General features: G+C 40.3%; 1 protein-coding gene across 5 annotated transcripts in view; it reads left to right on the top strand.

The window, feature by feature from the left end:
• Positions 1-5390: 5390 nt before the first annotated feature.
• Positions 5391-21691, top strand: part of HECTD4 (HECT domain E3 ubiquitin protein ligase 4) — a 190370-nt gene continuing 174069 nt past the window's right edge. For 4 of the 5 annotated variants that reach the window (XM_030860500.2, XM_030860498.2, XM_030860497.2 and 1 more), the window contains exon 1: positions 5391-5751. In XM_030860500.2, coding sequence (XP_030716360.2) covers positions 5575-5751 — 177 coding nt within the window. In that variant the 5' untranslated portion in view covers positions 5391-5574. The remainder of the gene's footprint in view (positions 5752-21691) is intronic. The other variant, XM_030860499.3, reaches the window with a different exon arrangement.

The raw sequence follows: 21691 nt of genomic DNA, 5'->3' as shown, positions 1-21691 counted from the left end.
TGAGTAGGTGTGTGTGCTTACTCTTTGAGACTGTGATTAGTGAGATGGAAACACTCAATCTCCCCCACAGGTTCTGTCAATGTGTGTGCACGTATTTATTTAGCAGATGTAGGCATGTGTTTTTTTCCTTGGTGTTCTGAAAGGCTTTAAAAATTAACATGGCTGCTTTATTTAAAGCTATTTCAAGCTCTATTAAGGCTTATCAAGGACCACTTATCTCCAGGCTACACTCGCATTTTTGTGGGCCTGGTAAGGATTACAGACTCATTTTAGACAGTCAGCTGGTGCAGAAAAGCCAGCAGAAGGGAGAGATATTGCAAAATCCCAGAGGGGCCCCAGCTTGAGCCAAGGCCAGTGAACACTGCGTCAGCAGCTGGGGCAGCGGAGAGACAGTCTCCATCAACAAGCTTGCTCTCTCCTGGGGAGATGCCTCCAAGGGGAAACTGAAGTCCAATCTACTCATAGCTCTTCCTGCTTTCTCATGCTTCCTCCAGAGGGTTGCCGAAGAAAATAAGTCATAAACCATAAACCTTTCCTTTCTATGATTCCATGAATGGATGTTTCCTGTGTGTACGGTGTGTGTGTGTGTGTGTATGTGTGTGTGTGTGTGATCTTGACTAAATTTGGATTCTCTGCCTCCAGGCTTCCAGCATAGAGTTCTTTTGAGCAGGGACTTTCTTTGTCTTGCTGATCTGTTCTAGAAATTCCCAGTAAATGGTCTTTTTCCAGAGGGGGTTCTATAAATACTAATTCATCAGCTGCCTCATCGTGGTACAGTGGCAGCCATGCAGTCCTATGACTAATTAATTACTGTTGCTAAAATATTAAATAACTATTTTTTTTGGAGGTGATAAAAAGACTATTATTTTAAGGTTTTTCCAGTTTACAGAAAATGGTAAATATTAACTCTATGTAGACTGTGAAAGTTTAGATACATATATTATAATCCCTAGAGTAGCCCCTAAATATAATACAAAGAGATACTAGAAAGGCTAATAGATAAATTAAAACGGAATAATAAAAGTTTTTCAAATAACCAAAAAGAAGGCATCAAAAGAGGACCATAGAAACAAAACACAAAGGGACAAATAGAAAACAGCAAAATGGTAGACGTAAATCCAAGCATATCAATAATTGTATAAAATGTTAATGACTGAGACACTAAAATTAATAGGCAGAGGATGACTGAGTGAATAAAAATAAGACCCTACTACATACGATGAGACATACATAGTAAATATGAACACAGGTGGAAAGTAAACTGTGGGACAATATATACCATGAAAACAGTAAGCATATCAAGACTAAAGTGGCTTTTTAAAACTTCAGATTTAAATAACTATTCAGTATGCAGTCTAAAGACTTTCAGCCTTGGATATGTGCTGTTTTCATTAATTGAAGTGAAGGACGATACAGACTGTCCCCGACCTAGGATGGTTGGACTTATAGATTTTTTGACTTTACAATGGTGCGAAAGTGATATACATGCAGTAGAAACTGAATCTCAGATTTTGAATTTTGATCTTTTTCTGGGCCAGTGATACGCGGTAAGATCCTCTCTCGTGATGCCAGGAAGTGGCAGCAAGCTTCCACTATAGCTGAACAACCTATATACTTACAACCATTCAGTATCTATGCAACCATTCTGTTTTTCACTTTCAGTATAGTATTCAATAAATTACACAAGATATTCAATACTTCATTATAAAAAAGGCTTTGTGTTAGATGAGTTTGCTCAACTGTAGGCTAATGTAAGTGTTCTGAGCACGTTTAAGGTAGGTTGAGCTAAGCTATGATGTTCAGTGAGACTTTCTACTTTTGATATTTTCAGCGTATGATGGGTTTATCAGGGCATAATCCCATCATAGGTCAAGAAAGATCTGTACTTCTTTGGCATTTAGACTCCTGATCTTGAAATATAAACAATATGAGGAGGAGAATTTATTTTGAGCCACACAAGAAGGTTATTTAGATTCCGAAAACTGAGCATTCAAAAACTGATGGTTGCCATTGGATTTGGAAGGTGTGAGACAAAATAAGGAAGCTGGGATTATAGAATCAGACAGACCTGGGTTCACATCTGAGATTTGATGTTTACTGTCTGTGAGATATTGAGTAAAGTATCCAACTGTGCATCAGTTTCCTAGCTGAACGTGGGGGTAATAATATCTCCATTCTGTACACCTCCCAGGATTTGACACCTGCTAGGAGCTTAGGAAATGCGTGTGGGATAAATATCATGAAAATGAAATTAACAGTCATTGTAAGGCACATGAGATTGTTGTAACAGTGCAAGGTATATGAATTACTTATTTGGGAGGGAGGCAGTACAGGATGGAGCCAGCTATGTGTTCAAATCTCAGTTCTGCCAATTCCTAGGCAGGTGCAAGTCACTTAATTCTGAGCCTCAGTTCCTTGTAAAATGGGGCTATTAATGAATACTTGGAAGGGTAGTATGATGGTTATATGAGTGGAGACACTTTGATTCCTAGGTGTTCAATAGATTTTTTTTTTTTTTTTGCGGTACGCGGGCCTCTCACTGTTGTGGCCTCTCCCGTTGCAGAGCACAGGCTCCGGACGCACAGGCTCAGCGGCCATGGCTCACGGGCCCAGCCGCTCCGCAGCATGTGGGATCCTCCCGGACCGAGGCACGAACCTGTGTCCCCTGCATCGGCAGGCGGACTCTCAACCACTGCGCCACCAGGGCAGCCCTTTTTTTTTTTTTTGCTTTTTTAAAAAGTAGTGCATGCTCTAGGAGAAAACTTGGAAAACATTGCAAAACCCAAATCACAAATCCTCCAGTCACCTACCTGTAAATGCACTGCTGAGATTCATCCAAATGTTATCAGACATGCTACCCTCCCTGTCTTTCCTTCTACACCTATAGTCATACATCTGTGTAATTTTTAAAATGCAATCATACAGTAAATACAATTAAATTTCAAAATTTCCTTACTATTTTAGCCTGACTTTTTCCATTCACCAATATATCATGAACTTTCACTTGTATTAATATTCTTCATAAACATTATTCTGAATGGCTCCATAATATTCCATGTTATGGATATACCGTTATTATAGTTAACCAGTCCCACACTGTTGGATATTTAAACTGATTATAATTTTTCCTCTTACAAACAATACTGAGCTGCACATCCTTGTATGTACATCCTTGACTATGGGTCTGATTATTTCCTTTGGACAACTTCTTCAAAGTTGAATTGCTGGATCAAAGGGTATGCACTTTAATGTTCTAATGTATTCATTCATTCATTCTCTATTAAAACTTTATTTTTTAGAGCAGTTTTAGGTTCACAGAAAAATCGAGAAGGTGCAGAGATTTCCCACATACTCCCTGCTCCCATGCACGCATAGTCTCCCCCATTTTCAACATCCCCTGCCAGAGTGGTACATTTGTTGCAGCTGATGAACCTAACTGACAGGTCATAATCCCTAAAGTCCACAGCTTACACTGTAGCTCCCTCTTGGTGTTGTATATTCTATGGGTTTGGACAAATGTATAATTTCATGTATCCAACATTATGGTATTATACATAATATTTTCACTGCCCTAAAAATCCTCTGTGCTCTGCCTACTCATCCCTATCTTCCCAAATCCACTAGCCACCACTGATGTTTTTATTGTCTCCATAGTTTTGCCTTTTCCAGAATATGACAGAGTTGGAATCATACAGTGTATAGCCTTTTCAGATTGGCTTCTCTAACTTAGTAATGTGCCTTAAAGTTTCTTCCATGTCTTTTCATGGCTTGATAGTCACTTCTTTTTATTTTTATTTATTTAAATATTTATTTATTTTGGCTGCTCTGGATCTTAGTTGCAGCATGCAGGATCTTTGTTGTGGCACGTGGACTTCTTAGTTGCGGCATGAGTGCGGGATCTAGTTCCCCGACCAGGGATTGAACCCAGGCCCCCTGAACTGGGAGCTCGGAGTCTTACCCACTGGGCCACCAGAGAAGTCCCAGGTAGTCATTTCTTTTTAGTGCTGAATAATATTCCATTGTCTGGATGTACCACAGTTTATTTATTTTATTTATTTTTAAAATAAATTTATTTATTTATTTATTTACTTTTGGCTGTGTTGGGTCTTCCTTGCTGTGTATGGGTTTCTCTAGTTGCGATGAGCAGGGGCTGCTGTTAGTTGTGGTGTGTGGGCTTCTCATTGCGGTGGCTTCTCTCGTTGTGGAGCACGGCCTCTAGGCACACGGGCTTTAGTAGTTGTGGCATTCAGGCTCAGTAGTTGTGGCGCATGGGCTTAGTTGCTCCGTGGCATGTGGGATCTTCCCGGAGTGATGGAACCCGTGTCCCCTGCATTGGCAGGCGGATTTTTAACCACTGCGCCACCAGGGAAGCTCCTGGATGTACCACAGTATATTTATCCATTCACTTACTGAAGGGCATCTTGGTTAGTTCCAAGTTTTGGCAATTATGAATAAAGCTGCTATAAAGTGCCCTATGCAGGTTTTTTGGTGGACATATGTATTCAAGTACTTTGATACCAAAGAGCGCTTTATTATTATTATTTTTTAAGTATAAAAGCAATACAAAGATAATCTCACCTCAATCATTCCAGGCTGGTCCTACTTTGCGTGGCAATTCACATTAACAATTTGGTACTTATTCTCCCGCACATTTTTCTCTACATACATAGTTCTTTCTTGTTTTAGTAAAAGTGGGATGGCGGGCATATTTTTAAGGTGTATGTCAATCAGTGTTGAATACTGATGGAATATAACAATAGTTTTAACTCCCTCTCGGAGCGTTTATTAAGTGCCAGACACTGGACATCAAACACTGTGACCCATGCTTTATTTTCACCAGATTTTGAGCGCTTATTGGGTACTAGAATTTGTAGTAAATATGAAGCACCTACCGTGCGCTTCTACCAAGTGCTTATGAACAAATGTGCAGCGCTTATTCTGCGCCAGATTTTTGCACGTATCTCATTTAAATGTGAGAGTGAAAGTGAACCTCCAGGCTCTGCCCGGAGGCCCAGGATGGGGGCTCTGGCCGAAGAGAGAGGAATGCACACCTGAGCAGGTGGGAGGAGGGGAGGCGGTGCCCTCTTCTCTTGGTGCACTGCAGACCCAGGGCGCCCTCGAATAGCAAAGGGCGTGGGAGGTCACTCTAAGGGGAAGATGCAGTGGCAGGCGAGGCGGAGATGGTCTTGCTGACCCGGCTGCCCCCGGTCTGCGGGGAGGAGGGCGGGGCCAAACGGGTGGGCGGGACCGGTATTGTCCGCTCCGCGGGGCATGCCGGGAGCTCCGCCCCCAACATGGCGTCTCACTGACAGTTGGCTGCCGAGAGGCAGAGGCGGATCTTGCTCCTCAGGGCGGCGGCGGCGGCGGTGGCGGCGGGGCCAGGGTCTCCGGGGCCAGGGGTGGGAGGATGGCGGCTCGGACCTCCTAGGGCGGAGCTCCACGGGCGAGGCGGCGAGCGGGGTGCTGCAGGCGGGCGCGGCGGCTGCTGCCATGGACTGGTGATCGCGGCGGCTACTGCTCGCGTCTCCCCTGGCCGGGCGGCTGCTCCTCACCGCCAACCCCTCAGCCGGGGCCATGGGCTCGTCGGCGGCCGCGGCGGCGGCGGCGGCGGCGGCCGCGGACTCGGCGCAGTGGCTCTCGGTGAAGGAGGAGACCATCTTCCTGCACGACGGGCTGATCCGGGTCACCGACCTGGCCGAGCTGCCCAGCGAGATTCTTGGGGCCCCGGAGGCCGCCGACACCGACTTGGAGGTGAGCGAGGCTGCCCCCGGCCTCCGCCATCAGATTAGCCCACCCGCGCCGCATTCCCGGGGTCGGGCCCTCTCATCTCCGCTTCACCCCGACCCCGAGGCCCACGAAGGCTGCCCCAGCAGGTGTGTGTGGGCGCCGGGCAGGCAGGTGCGGGCCGCGCCGCGAGTCTGCAGACCACCCGCCTCCCTCCCTCCTCGGGGCCTCAATCCCCGCCGGGGATTTCATTTGTGGGTTCATTTTGAACGTTCCGACTACCAACATTTTATTAGACCATCACCCGGCACGGCCTTGAAGCCCCGGAGGAGCCGCCGCCGCCTCCCGGGCCCGGTCTCCCTTCCCCCACGGACCCCTTGGACGCACTTACAGGGCACACCCAGGCTGCTTAGCTTTGGGGACATTTTAATTTTAACGCTCTACACCCCCCCCCACCTCGTCATTCCCTAGTGCTGTGCGTGTGTGTGTGTATGTGCGCGTGTGTGTTTTGTTTGTTTTTCTCGGGAGAAGGTAGTGGCAGCTGCCGGTCCGCGATGGGCAATCCAGCAACTACTCCGTGTCGTGCCTCGGATTGACACGGGGCCTTTGTCAGGGAAGCGGGCAGTGTGGACAGCGAGGGGGATGCTACAGCGGCCCTCGGTGCGCTATCCGCAAGGGTCACGGGCGTTTTAGGCCGCAAGGCCTTTTTATGAGCTCGGGGGTCGCGGAGAAGCCCAGGCTTAGGAGCCGTGGCAGGTGCAAAAGCAAATCTCAGCAATTGTGCCGCTGGGTTTGGGGGCAGAAGGAAACCAAATATGCTGGATGGATGGGAACTTTCCACCGACTTCTCTTGGTTTCGTGTTTGCCCAGGGGTGGCAGTACTGGCAGGATCGGTTCATCGAGGCACTGCTCCCCCTCCACTTCGTGGGGTGACATTTTGATGTGTAGGTAGCATGGGGTGTCACGAAATTCTTGTTGTCGCAAGGAGGACTCTCTGGGGTAGGGCGCAGTGAGGATGGCTTGTCTTCTGGCTATAAACGGAATGCGAGGAATCTTTTGTGTTATGCGGTTTTGCGGGCACTTTGGCTTTCAGCACAACGAACATTTATAGAAATGGATTAAAACCCATTTGTATGTGTTTCTGGAAACGGCAGTGATGGGATCCCGTTGGCGGAGACATTTGGACGTGTCTGAGATGCGAATACGTTCCTCTATATTTTTGTGTCTGGATTTGAAGTTGAAGTTGCGGCTGCGGCATTCCCATTGTGAACTCTTAATGACTTATTTTACAGTCTGGCCACCAAAAAATAAGGCATGTGCAAATTGATAGGGAATTCTGAACATGGAATCATAGTTTTATTATGTCTCATTTGGGCCTTTTCTATAAAAAGCAAGGTGTGTCTGAGTGTCTTATATGCTTAAAAACTCAAGGGGCATTATGCTATGATGGTGGAATCTTTGGATATAATTGGTTCTCTTGTATGTGAAATGAGGAAGGCAGATGCTCTTTGTTCCTTAGAGACAAAGTTCACAGATCCAAAATTTCTATACGTATGTAATTTATTTATTATTAAAAAGTGTAGGATTAGTTAAAAATACCTGAGCTGTTAAGCTGGCTTTCCTAAGATGTTTACTGTACAAATGTACTGAGTAGTTGTCAGGTATTTCCACAGATGAATGATTTAATAGAAAGAATCTCTCTGGCCTGGAAGATTTTTTAAAAACTTAAAAAAAATTTTTATGGTCTGACCTCTCAGAAACCGATATGTATACGGGTGATAAACATTTCTGAATGTAGTCAGAACTTTTTTCATTTCTTTCCATATGTTATACAGGCAACATAGTATCAGGAGAAATAGCTAAGAATGTTTTTGTGGCTGTTAGGTTTGTGTTTTGCATATTTAATGATAATAATATTGAGTAAGTGTATCCTATGTGTCAGGCATTGTTTTACTAAATTCTCCAAGGGATCCTGGTTTAAAAAAGAGTGGGGAGGGATCCTGGTAGCTAAATATTGTTACCTGTTGTAACAGTTGTAAATATTGTACCCGTGTACAGGTAAGGCAAGTAAAGTACAGAGCAGGTATGCAACTTGCTCAAGATCACACATAGTTGGAGAAGAGAGCCTGGACTTTAACCCAGGTCTGTTTGGCCTCAAACATATCTGCTCCTAATCATAATATTCCACTACCTTCATGCATGTATGATACTCATATTTGTAATTGTTTTAAGTTTAATAACTGGGTAAAGATAGGGTAATAAACAGGTATCTTTATTTCCTTTCTAGTGACTTACTCTTTTTACATCTGAGGAAGATTAGAGGTTCATCAACTTTTTAAAAACTAACTTTTGAAATGCTACTACCCCTGTGAGGCTCTTCCAAGCCTCTCCTTCCACTGGACATCTGGGTGAAAGTGACCAATTTTTACAGGATTTTATAGTTATATAGAATCTTTCAGTTAACAATTTTGGATTAAGAAAGATGAGACTCAAACTGAGGTGACTAATTTATGATTGGCAACCTTAACGCATAAGACTGCACTAGCTGCAATAGAGTCTCAGAATTTTAGAGCAAGGAGGAACCTTAGAGATACTTGTTTCCCTCATTTTAGAGAGAAGTTATCTGAGATCAGGAGAGGTTTTGGCTTGGTAGCATAGCTAGTTATGGCAGGACAAGTGACTAGACCCTGGCTTTCCTGGCTTTGAATTCCAGTGTTCTTTTCGCTATGTAAGTGCTGCTCAAAGATAAATGTGAATCCGAAAAAAGAACCCATCCTAAGAGGTAGATCAGCGTTAACTTAGCATTTTAATTTAAGCAATAGCAGAGGATTGGAATTAAAAATTTTCTTCTCAGTGAATTTCAAAGGGAAGGTTTTTTTGTTTGTCTTTCAGTCAATAGTGTTTAATCAACAAATTCATTAACAAGTGTTTGTGGAATTCAGAGGTGAGCTGAGTCCACTGTCGTGGGTGTTGGGTACATAGCAGGGGATAAAATAAAATCCTTGTTCTTAAAAAAGCTTTTTTTTAGTGGGGGATATAGACGATAACAAATTGTCAAATATAGGACATGTGAATAATATGTCAAATGATAAGTGCTATGGAGAAACGTATAGCTGGGTAAGAGGGATGGAGAGTAATGGTGTGGGGAAGGGTCTGTTTTACATACAGTGGACCGGAAAGGAAAGACCAGGATGGCATTTGACACCTGAAAGAAATGAGAGTGTACCATATGGCTACTGGGGGGAGCACATCCCAGACAGAGGACAGCAAGAGCCAAGTCCCTGAGAGGGAAGCAACCTTAGCATCCTTAGTGTGGAGCTCTGAGCCCAGTAAGCAAAGGGGGAAAGGAGAGTGAGTGATAGGAGATGGAGGCCAGGTCTGCAGATCAAGTAGGGCCTTGTAGGTAAGGACTTTGAATCTACTTGAGCAGATTAAAGATGCAGAGTGAAGCTCTTTCTTGGCCTTTGAAATAGCTATCTGTGTTTAATTTTATGTTTTTGGCAAAAAGTGAAAGCATGCAGGAAATTCGTTTTTAAGTGTTGAAATAAATATAAATTCAAGAGAAATAAAAAAGCAATAGCTCAAAAATGACAAATATTATTGAATTTTGCATTACATTTCATAGACTATTAGTCTTTTTAAAATTAAGGTAATTTACAAGAAAAAAGCATTCGTTTCTTTGTGGAAGTTCCAAAAGAATTCAGCTTCCTGTCTCATTTTTCTTTACAAATTCCAGGTGGGGACAGGCGTCATACATCTGGATGTTGATAGAGAAGCTAATTGACTTGCTCAAGGTGGCCAAGATATTTTTTACTCCGTAGTTTAGATTAATTTTGAACCCAAGCATTTTCGTTAGTGTTTCTCATCTTTCATTGTGTTTGTTTATAAGGACCCCCCACCACCCGCCCCATTCAAAGACTTGAACATGTATGTTCATGGAAGCTTTATCTGTGTTTGCCAAAAACTGGAAATAATCAAAATGTCCATCAACAAGTGAATGGATAAACAGGTGTGGTACATCCGTATAATGGAATACTAAGCAATAGAAATGAATGAGTTGTTGATACTGACAACTTGGATTTATGCTGAGTGGAAGAACCCAATCATACAAGAGTGCATACTGTAAGATTCCATTTATATGATGTTCTAGGAAGTGTAAACTAATCCGTAGTTATGGAAAGCATCTGCTTTCCATAGACGATAACAAATTGTCAAATATAGGACATGTGAATAATATGTCAAATGATAAGTGCTATGGAGAAACGTATAGCTGGGTAAGAGGGATGGAGAGTAATGGTGTGGGGAAGGGCTCTGTTTTACGTACAGTGGACTGGAAAGGAAAGACCAGGATGGCATTTGAGACCTGAAAGAAATGAGAGTGTACCATATGGCTACTGGGGGGAGCACATCCCAGACGGAGGACAGCAAGAGCCAAGTCCCTGAGAGGGAAGCATCCTTAGCATCCTTAGTGTGGGGCTCTGAGCCCAGTAAGCAAAGGGGGAAAGGAGAGTGAGTGATAGGAGATGGAGGCCAGGTCTGCAGATCAAGTAGGGCCTTGCCAGTGGCTGCCTGGGGATGAAGGCAGGCAGGAAGGGTTGGGAGAAAGGATTACAGAGGTGCATGAGGAAACTTTTGGGGTGATGGCAATGTTCCCTATTTTGATTGTGGTGATGGTTTCATGTTGTATGTATACATACGCTGAAACTCCTGAAATTGTACACTTTAAATATGTGTAGTTTATTGTATGCCAGTTATAGTTCAGTAAAACAAAACCCGCAGAAGCCCAGAATGCTTTACTGATGCGAAAAAGGCTCAATAGGTCTTTGGGTTTGTTTTTTGTTTTTAATCATGTAAGGGAAGGAACCTTTGGGTTTGGAGGTGATCAGCTTAAATAGTCAAGGCTTTGAATACTTATGTTACACTTAAGTGAAAGCTTTGAGGTGATATTTAAATTCATAAATGTTGATCTGTTCTCCTAGGAGGATACTACCACCTGTTTATCCTTTGGTCAGAATTCTTTGGAAAGTGTTTAGGTACTTTTAGAGAATTCCAAATTCTAGATTTGGAAGAGTTAATGAATAAATGAATAAACTGCCTCTGTTCACTAACAGAATTAATTATCAGGTAATTAATGAGCACTAGAATAAGAGTCACTGAACCTTGGTACAGTGTTCTGTGACCTCAGCAAATGGCTCAAAATTTCTCAGGTGAAAGAATATAAAAAAAGAATGTATATATGTTTATAACTGAGTCACTCTGCTGTCCAGCAGAAATTAGCACAACATGGTAAATCAACTATTCTTCAATAAAAAAAAAAAAAGGAAAAAAAAAGTTCTCGGGTATGACTGGCTAGCTGTAAAGTTAGGACGAAGTATTTGAAGACTGTGGGAGGCAGTATTGCCTAGAGGTTAAAGTCAGGTTTAAAGAGTCAGACTGGGATTGAAACTCTAGCTCTGCCCGTGACCTTGGGCAAGTTCAATTACCTTTAATAATCCCTGGTTTCTTCCACTGCAACTTCTTTGTCATCATTGTCACCACCTCTACCACCACGAGGACAACAGTGTCAGCATATTGCATGCCAGGCTCTGTGCTAAGCACTTCCCACCCGTTATCTCATTTAATCCTCACTGCAACTTCATGAGGTTGGTACTATTGTCATCTTTATTTTACAAATAAGGAAGCCATGGCACAGAAGTGAAGTTGATGAAGGTCATACGGTTACTAGTAAAGCTGAGGCTGAAATAGATCTGTCTGATTCCAGCCCAGGGTCGAGGCTTCAAAACCATTGTTAGACTGCCTAGTCATCTGTAAGAGGGGGATAATAATAGGGTTAACGTAAGGATTAGTTAAGGATGGTTGTGATTATGTACTTACAGTGTATGAACTCTCTTTGGAAGGTGCTGTGTTGCTGAGAAGTTATTTTATGTATATTCAGTTAGCTGCCCAGTGTATATGAAAGCAAAACTATCCCATCAACAAATTTTTTTTCCTAGTAGTGAATAGTGGAGATAGTGCTTTTTTGGTGTGATCCCTTTGGAATTTTCTTCCTTCCCAGTTTGTTTGGAATCTGGCTGGCAGATGAGATAATAGTCTTCATTTCAGTTTTCCTCCAATTGTATGCCTAGGGTCTTGCTAAATAAATCAGTTTTGATTATTATCTGTCTTCTTGGCTTCCATATTGGCTGCCATAAAATACCACCTGTTGGCCAGGGCTACTGGGGGGATTGTCATGCACCTGTTCTTTCCTAAGTCATATAAGGTACCTGTGGTGATAATTATGAAAGGACTGTCAGTTCCTGAAGGTGCCCCATGCTTTCTCCTCCCTCCACCCCTCTTTCTGGCTTGTTTTACAGTGGTGATGGTGGGGTGAACACAAGGAGTGTAGTCTGCTTTGCAAGATGTTTAGTCAATAGTTGTAGACAAATGTAAATAACAGCAGGTGATCAACTATGGGACAAATGCATAATTACTTCAGAAGGAGAGAAGACTGCAGAAATTGTATCACTATTACTTTGATGCTGCATTGTTAACATTTTTATGTATTCATTAAGTTAAAAACCAATACATAAATACATTCTTATAAAAAAATGCAGGTTAAACTGAAGTTCCTTTTGGCTACCATCACTAGTCCTGTTTCCATCTACTCCCCACCCTGGTTAAATCAATGATAAATTTTTTTGGTATATTCTTCAAGACCATTGTTGAATGTGTATGTTTATGTGTGTGGTGTGGGGGGTGTGTGTGTGTGTGTGTGTGTACATAACACTTTTTATTATTTTTTCTTTTTTGCGTAATAGATTTGATTCTAGGGACTTCCCTGGTGGTCCAGTGGTTGAGACTTTGCCTTCCAATGCAGGGGATGTGGGTTCAGTCTCTGGTTGGGGAGCTAGGATCTCACATGCCTTGCGGCCAAAAAAACAAAACATAAAACAGAAGTCATATTGTAACAGATTCAATTAAGACTTTAAAAATGGTCCACATCAAAAAAAAAAAAGATTTGATGCTAGACATATCATTCTATAACTTGCTTCTTAGATTCAATGATATGTTTTGATTTTTCTATGTCTCCACATATAGATCTATTGCAATTTTTAAGTGCTGTACAAGACTCCGGAAATACCATAGCTTATTTAGCCATTCTCCTACTGATGAGTGTGTTAGTTTCCTGTTGCAATGCTAACACACTATTACAAACTTAGTGGCTTAACACAACACAAACTTATTCTCTTACATTTCTGGAGATCAGAAGTCCTAAATGAGTCACATTGGGTTAAAGTCAGGTGTTGGCAGATCTGGTTCCTTCCAGAGGCTCTAGGGGAGAATGCATTCCCTTGCCTCTTTCACAGCTTCTAGTGGCCACCTGTATTCCTTGGCTTGTGGCTCCTTCCTCGAACCTTTAAAGTATATCACCCTCGTCTCTGATCTGTCATCATGTCATTTTCTCCTCTCACTGATTCCTCTTGCATGCCTTTTACAAGGACCCTTGTGATTACATTTAGAGCCCACCCGGATAATCCAGGGTAATCTCCGCATCTCAGGATCCTTAATTTCATCACATCTGCAAAGTCCCTTTTGCCATCTAAGGTCACATTCACAGGTTCCAGGGATTAGGATGTGGACATCTTGGCAAGGGGGGGTGGTGGTTATTATTCAGCTTACCACGATGGTTATTTTTGTTGTTTGAAATTCAGTTTTTCACTATTAAAAATGGTCCTTCAGTGCACATCCTTGCATGCCTGTTTGTGCATATGTGGGAGTATTTCTCTAGAGCAGATCCTGAGAAGTAGAATTGCTGAGTCATAGGTGACCATTTTACATTTGAAGAGACACTGCCAAATTGCTCTCCACAGTGGCTTACACCAATTCATACTCCCAAGTAACAGTGCTTGATAGGACCTCTTTCCCTCACACCCTCATAGAGACCATTTTAGAACTTATGGATTTGCTTAAATTTATCATTTGCTTAAGTCAATGGCTTTCACTCCAAAAGATCAGTCCAATAGATACAGTTGGGTACCTGGACCTGCATGCCAAATCATGCTCAGCTGAAAGAAGCCAGGGTTTTCTGTTATTGCTGCCTGGCTGTTATCACTTCACTTCAGAGGACTTCTCTTGTGGCTTGATCGCCTTCGCCTCCTGGCATGTACTCATGTTAGTCAGTAATCCAGTTAATACAGACTATGTCCATATATAGGCAGGAGAGAACAACAACTTTGTATTCTGATGGTCTGGGGATGCTGCCAGAGGCCAGCAGAGCCAGGGAGCTGCCCACCCTGGGAAGAGATGCACTGGCCCCTGAAGTGTGTTCAGAGTGCATAGCATTTGTTAGGCAGACTATCTGGACTCAGATTGTCTTAAAATTTTCTCTCTTATATGCCAGTATAAGGAGTAATTCTATGTTTTTCTGACCTATATAGAAAATAATTGATAGTTCATTATATATATATATTTTTTTTTTGCGGTACGCGGGCCTCTCACTGTTGTGGCCTCTCCCGTTGCGGAGCACAGGCTCCAGACGCACAGGCTCAGCGGCCGTGGCTCACGGGCCCAGCTGCTCCGCAGCATGTGGGATCTTCCTGGATTGGGGCACGAACCCGTGTCCCCTGCATCGGCAGGCGGACTCTCAACCACTGTGCCACCAGGGAAGCCCAGTTCATTATATTTTTATGCTGTCAGAACTTTTTTGATTATAAAGAAGTAACACATGGATGTTGTAGAAAATGGAGAAAGCACTAAAGGTGTAAAAGAGAAAAGAAATATCCTTTGATTGCATTATCCAGAAATAGCCATATTAACTAATTTTTTTACTATTTCCTTCTTAAATTCACATTTATATATATTATTATAAATAAACCCAAAAGATTTTTAGTGTTTGGAGTGTCATTTTCTTCTTTTTCTTTTTTGCAGTGTTATTTTCTTGATAAAGTTTGGTAAATTACAAATTTGTGGTAATTATTAAAGTGTGTTTCAATCAACTATACTTCAATAAAAAATTTTTTTAAAAATTTAAAAGCAGGGACTTCCCTGGTGGCGCAGTGGTTAAGAATCTGCCTACCAATGCAGGGGACACGGGTTCAAGCCCTGGTCCAGGAAGATCCCACATGCCGCGGAGCAACTAAGCCCGTGAGCCACAACTGCTGAACCTGCGCTCTAGAGCCCGCGAGCCACAACTACTGAAACCCACTCACCTAGAGCCCAAGCTCCGCAACAAGAGAAGCCACTGCAATGAGAAGCCTGCACACCGCAACGAAGAGTAGCCCCCGCTTGCTGCAACTAGAGAAAGCCCACACGCAGCAGCAAAAACCCAACACAGTCAAAAATAAATAAATAAATGAAAATTAAAAAAAAAATTAAAAGCAACAACAACAATAACAACAAAAAAGTGTGTTCTTGCAACCTGTTATTATTGGCAGTTTATAATTAAAAAGGATTTTTATAGTGCTGTTATAATTCCCCTCCCAATAATGTTGAATATTTGTGTGGAGCTTTGAGTTTATGAAGTGCTATTAAGCATAGTTGTAGAATAATTAATTAATGTTCCATGATGGGACACTTTGAAGTGGACACAACTTGAATCCCTGGTGTTTCTACTGAAACCTGCAGTCGGCTGAATTACCAGGTCAGAGCACAACGTGTAGCAATTTTAGATTAACAACAAAGAGATACATAATTTGCAAACTATTTTATGCAAATTGTAGGTTTAGCAACACTAATAACTACAGATGTGTGGTTTAAGTAGTGGTTTTATACCAAACAAAATATTAACATTCAGCTTGTATTTGTAATGGATCTTTTCTGTGTTTACTGTATTTTCTTTGAGCTCTGTGGTTTGCTTTACTGATTTCAAATGAACCAAGTCTCATATAAAAGATACAGCTATTTACAGGACAGACTAGAAAATCTGGACCTCCTATTTCTATTGATATATTTGCTTTTCTTACTCCTGAAATAGAATCATTAAGAATGTTAAAGGAGAATCTATCAACATATTTTCATCAAAACAGTGGCCTATAATAGAATAATTACCTTCTTTATTTCTTGATACTGATTCCTTCCTGATCATCCAGTTGTGGTGTGGCTGAAAGACAACTTACTGGTTTGTTTAATCTAGAAAGGAGCAAAATGGGTGGTGGAAAGGTAAAAATACATTTGGGGAACTTTGGAGGGAGAATTTTTTTGGATGAGCTTATAATAAAAGTTTGCTTTCCGTCAGGGATTCTGAACCTGAATAGAATTCAGGGCGGTCTGTGAACTTGGATGGGAAAAATTATATGTTTATTTACACATACCTTTAGCTAGAATGCAGCATTTCCTTCTATTATGAATGTAGTCAACAAACTCTAGTAGTATTGGCAGTACCTGTGACCTTGTAACCAGTAGAAATCATAGATATTTTCATATCATATTACATTTGTTGAACATATCTTGAAATACTGTTTATGCTCATCTCACCACCACTTAGAAATTATGGCAAGTATTAGATCTTGTTATTCAATGTACTAATAGTGAAGTTCCTATGTTGATATCACAAATTTGTTTCTTAAAGTATTTTGGTACCTGTATTTTAGTATACTGTAATTGGTTTCTTATAATTCTGTGTATTTTGTTTTATGCATTTAAAAATGTAACTGGAGAAGGGTTGGTAAGCATCACCAAACTTGTGAAGGTTAGAGGCCCCTGAGATAGACTCTCTTTCTGCCAGCATCTCTCCCTTTTTTGGTCGAAGTTTGCTGACGACTAGCATAGTTTGCAATTGTTTGAAAGAAAAGTGAACCACATTTTGGAAAATCCCTTCTGTGGTAGAATATGTTATTCTTCTACAGTTTTTCCCATTATCTACTAACTGTAAGCTATAAGCGAATAATAATTTTCTTGGGTAATCTGATCTTTGCCCATTTGCTAAATGTGGTATCATTAACCAGGAAACTATTTTTCTTAAGAAAATTAAATACTTGCTAAAAAGTGACAAACAGTTCTTTTGAAATAGAACAATTTTTTGTTCACCAAATATTTTGGTTTTTTCCCCCTTGTCTGGTCAACTGAAACTATGGGAATAAAAATTCATCAACATACTTTATATTGGTATCTTATACTGCTAATAATGAACCGTTTTAAACAGGTGGCCTCAAGCAGTAACAGTTGGTATCCCAGGAGAACATTATTTTCCACGTTCGAAATTCATTTTGCTTTCATCTTCTCCATAGAGTACTGTTATGTGATTTTGGTTTCATTTATTGTTCAAATTGTTATTTTATGCTTGAATTGTCAAAGTTTAGCAGTTTTACTTAAGTAGCCACAAGAACTGTGCTGTCCAGTGGGTAGCTACTACCCACATGTGGCTATTGAGCCCTCGAAATGTGGCTCGTCAGAAGTGAAGTGTGCTGAAAGTGTAAAAGACACATCAGATTTTGAAGACTTCACACAAAAAGGATGTAAAATATATCCCTAATAATATTTAAATGGATTAAATGTTGAAATGGTAATATTTTGGATATGATGGGTTAAATATGTTATTTAAATTAAAATATACTAAAATTAATTTCATTTATTTCTTTTTACCTTTTTAAATGTGGCTACTGGAAAATATTAATTTCCATATGTGTTTCACCTATTTCCATATGTGTTTCACCTATTTCTGTTGGCCAGTGCTTCTGTATACGGAGGGCAGCAAGTTATGGTCCTCATGGTCATATCCAGCTGTCTGTTTTTGTAAATAAAGTTTAATTGGAACATAACCAGTACATTCATTTACATATTATCTGCCTTCATGCTACAATGCAGAATTGAGTATTTGTGACAGAGACCTTATGACCAGCAAGCCTTCCAGGGGCTTCCATATATACTATTTTCATTTCATCTTTTCAGTGGCTCCATGAGGCAGTAGAGGAGATATTTATTATTTTAGAAAAAAAGGCTTAGAGAAGCAAAATGATTTGTACAAGGTCATATAATTAGGACTCTTTCATTTCTTGAGTGATTTTCCACTATACCTCTGCTTTTCCACTATACCTCTGCTTTAGGTTGCACTTGATCTTAATAACCTATTGTCTCTGAGACAGTAGTTAATGGCAGCTATTTTAAATAAGAACTACGCAGCCCAATCTACACATGGCTGCCAGAGTAATCTTCCTAAAGCAGTTATGTTACTTTCTTGCTCAAATCTTCAGTGGCTTCCCATTTCCTGCAAAATAAGATAATAATTCAACGTAGCTATGCTTTGGCTCCATCTACCTTTCTAGTCTTATATCATTAATCCTTGCCCACCCCCCCCCACCTTTCCCCATGTTTTACAAACTCACCACATTTACTCCTACAACCTTGGTTTAAGGGGTTCCATTGCCCTGGGGTACCCCATCTCCACCTTTGGAACACTACCCTTTATCCTTCATGTGGCAGATCAAATGCCACTCCTCAATGAAATTTTCATGATGCCTACAGTTAGCAGCAGTCATACTCTCTTCTGTATCTCCATAGCACTGCCTTATATATATTAAAGTTATTTATTTGCATCTTGATCACTCTTACTATATTATAAGCTCTTTGAGAACAGCCATTTCATATTGTATGTTGAGTACCTACTAATATAGTAGGAGCTCCAACTTTGGATATTGATTGAACTGAATGTTAAAAGGGGCATTTAAAATGTGTGAAAGAGTGTGATTTAATGAATAATATCATAAGTTGAGGACATAGGTGAGGAAAAATTCATTAATAGAGAATAAGAATAGATAGTTATTTTTGGTGAACTAAAAGTAGTTCAGGTGAGACTTTAGGAATTTTAATAATTGCAGTTATGCTTTGCATTTTAGATACGAAGAGAGAACACATCCCAACAGTTGTCGTAAATGTTGTTAATGCTTGAATGTGGATAATATGGGGTTAAGACCTTTGATTTTGTGTAGAGCATAATGAATTTTGCGTAGAGAATGATGGATTCCCAAGAGATTTCTGAAAACCGCTAGATTAGAGGGAGTCAATTGAAAATACCTGGTTTTGCTCATCATTCGAAAAATCTTAATGAATTGGAATGAATTTTTGTTTAACTTAGTTGTTCTACAGTTAGGTAGTGAACTTGAGCACTGTTGTGTATATTTGGAACATTTTCATGTAGAGATTTTTTTTTTCAGGGCTTTCAGTCAGCTGTGTCCATTTACCAGTTTTTATTGAGCGGCAGTGTCTTAAGGACTGAACTGTCACAAAAGTTATAGGATTTAGCATAATCTAGTTACTGATTAGCATAATAAGGCTTGTAGTCATAATTTAAAACATTACAAAATGCTTAAAATTTTAAAAATTAAAATGTTAGAATTTTAGAAAATTTGCAAAATGTAAAAACAGTATAAAGAAGAAAATAATATTACCACCTAGAGATGAGTTTAGTTTATATTTTAATGTGTTTCCCTTCAGACTTTTTTCTATGCATGTACACTTACACTTCTGTCTCATGTACCAGAGAATATAATTTTAAATACCTGCATAGATATTAAAGTCTGCATGGTATTTCATTATATGGATGTTCAATGATTTATTTACCCATTCCTCTATTGTCGGATATTTAGTCAATTCTGTTGAAAAGTTTTTAAAATTAGGGAAGTGGTTTTATAAATAGTGAGATTCTTCTCTTTAAGTATGCTACGACACACATGTATGACCATCTAGGTTTATTTACCATAAGTTAGAATGAGAAACTTCAGAACTGTGCCATAACTGTATAAATTGATAGGATTGTTTCACTGTTTAATTGTACATTTTTATATGCATAATCAAGTTCATATTTCTGATCATGTAAGTAATACATAAATTACATGTGAAGTCTGTGGATTCATTAGGTGCTTTATTAAAAATTTTAGAAAAGCAACACATGGTTCAAAATTCTTAAGGTTCAAAAGGGAGTTCAGGGAAAACTCTTACTTCTGCAGGAGAGAGTGGTTCCCCCCAGAGGTATTTAATGCACATAGAAGCTGATGCATAGCAGATATCTCTGGACTTCAGCTCCCACTACACCCACCCTCCTTCCCTTCACTCCACTACAGCCGTCTTGGCCTCCTGGTGTTCATCACAGGTCAGGCTGGCGGGTCCCAAGGGCTCCCTTCTTCAGGGCCGTTGTTCTTCCCTTTGGATGAAATTAGCTTCCATAGGGCAACAATCCACAAAGGTGATAGAGGTGGTACTTCTGAGAATATTAGAGTATGAAAAACTTAGAAACTTAACATATTAGAAAACAAAAATAGCCATATTACCAAGGGTGGCTTTAACTCTGATAGCAGACCAGTGGGAAAACTTTGAAACAACTGAAACAATGAATCTTTTCAAACAGATACGAACAGTTACATATGTGTAGCACAGTTCCAGAGAGTACAGATAGAAACCGTACTTTGAGTACCACCCGTGGCAAAGGAGACAGGACTTTTTAGTTCAAAGGTTCTCTGGTTGCAAGACTGTGTGGTAATTCCACATAATTGGGACATACAGCGTTACCCAGAACTAGAACGGTTCTCCCCAAATTCTGATCTACAGATTCACCTTTCTCTAAGTAGTTCTGTTTGGTGCTAAAATGTCACCCTTCCTGCTACTAGAGTCAAACAGTCACTTACATGATAAGCAACTATATATTTATCTTGCACAGGACTGGTTTTTAAATGTGTATAAAGTACTATATTTTATGGCTCTTTCTTTGCCTGTTGCTTTTAGAATGAATGTTAATATGTGGGACCGTACAGAATATCGGATTTAAAGAAGGGTGGTATATTGAGTCAGTGACAGATCTGGGACTTCTAAATGCAGGAGTCTTTAGGGCATGTGTTGACACAGAGGGCGAGCCCAGTGGTTAAGCCTTTAGGCTTCGGCATTGACACACATATCTAGCCAACTTTTGATCACCTGTCAAAACTTCCATTTCTTGGTTATATTTTAATCTTTTTTTTCATGACTTAGATTTAATTATTACTACGTCCAGTTTATAGAAACTGATTTGTTTGTAGGAGAGTTGCACCCCACCCTGAATGCTCCCAAATAAAAGCTGTGGTAGTTGCTGTTTATCCCTCTTACTCGGCTACATCTCCTCACTTTCGGTATCTGCCTCCCAGTTAAATTCTTATTCCTCTTCTCTGAGCTTATTCTTCCCTCTTCTTATTGCCTGTCCTCTTTTAGTCACTCCACTGAGGTGACAGAAGTGGCTGTCATTAGGTCGTTTATTTGCTGGTCACATCACATCTTCAGCATTCAGAATCATAGAATTTGTGGGGCTGAAAAGGGTCTTGAGATTATTTAATACAGCTTTTTTTTCAGAAGACACTGAGTTCCTTTAGCCTATTGTGGTCATTTACTAAGAGTTAGGAGACTTTGGAAAATTAAATAGGTTGTATATAGAGCAATGCTACTCTAAGTGTAGGCCACATACCATGAACTTTCATCCGTAACAAAAAGGTAAGTACAGAAATTGAGAGTAAGCACTTAGAAACTTCATAACAGATTGCTAGACTAGTTTTATATCTGTTGAACGTAATAAAACTTGGGACTTGAATTTTGTGTCTTTTTTCACTTTTTTGGAGGTGCTAATTGATTTTATTGTATTTTACAAAACTTTTGTTCTACAATGGATTGGGAAAAACCAATCCTCCACCCAAGACAGTTTAAGAAGCACTGATATAGAATATCTAACACAATGTTTGGCATATAGTACGCTCTCAAAAACTAATAGCTTCCTTGTTTCTTAAAAGTTTGCATTTATTTTGGGTGAGGAAGCTAGAGATCTGAGTAGTAGATAAATGAAACATTACAGAAATGGGGTGATTAAAATCGACACTGCTTGTTTTCAAATACAAGCCACTCGGTTTTTTCCTTTTTAAACTTAGCCTATGCTTTGAAGAGAGATTTATACACAGTAGAACTGTAATATATATTTGCACTGATTCTTGGAGATACTTTATAACATTTAATGTGCTACTAAACCCTTAGCTCAGCAAGG

The sequence above is a fragment of the Globicephala melas genome, chromosome 13 (genome assembly GCF_963455315.2).
Source record: "Globicephala melas chromosome 13, mGloMel1.2, whole genome shotgun sequence".
Classification (NCBI taxonomy): Eukaryota; Metazoa; Chordata; class Mammalia; order Artiodactyla; family Delphinidae; genus Globicephala; species Globicephala melas.
The sequence above is the reverse complement of the archived record's forward strand: the minus strand, read 5'-3'. Positions and strand labels throughout refer to the sequence as shown.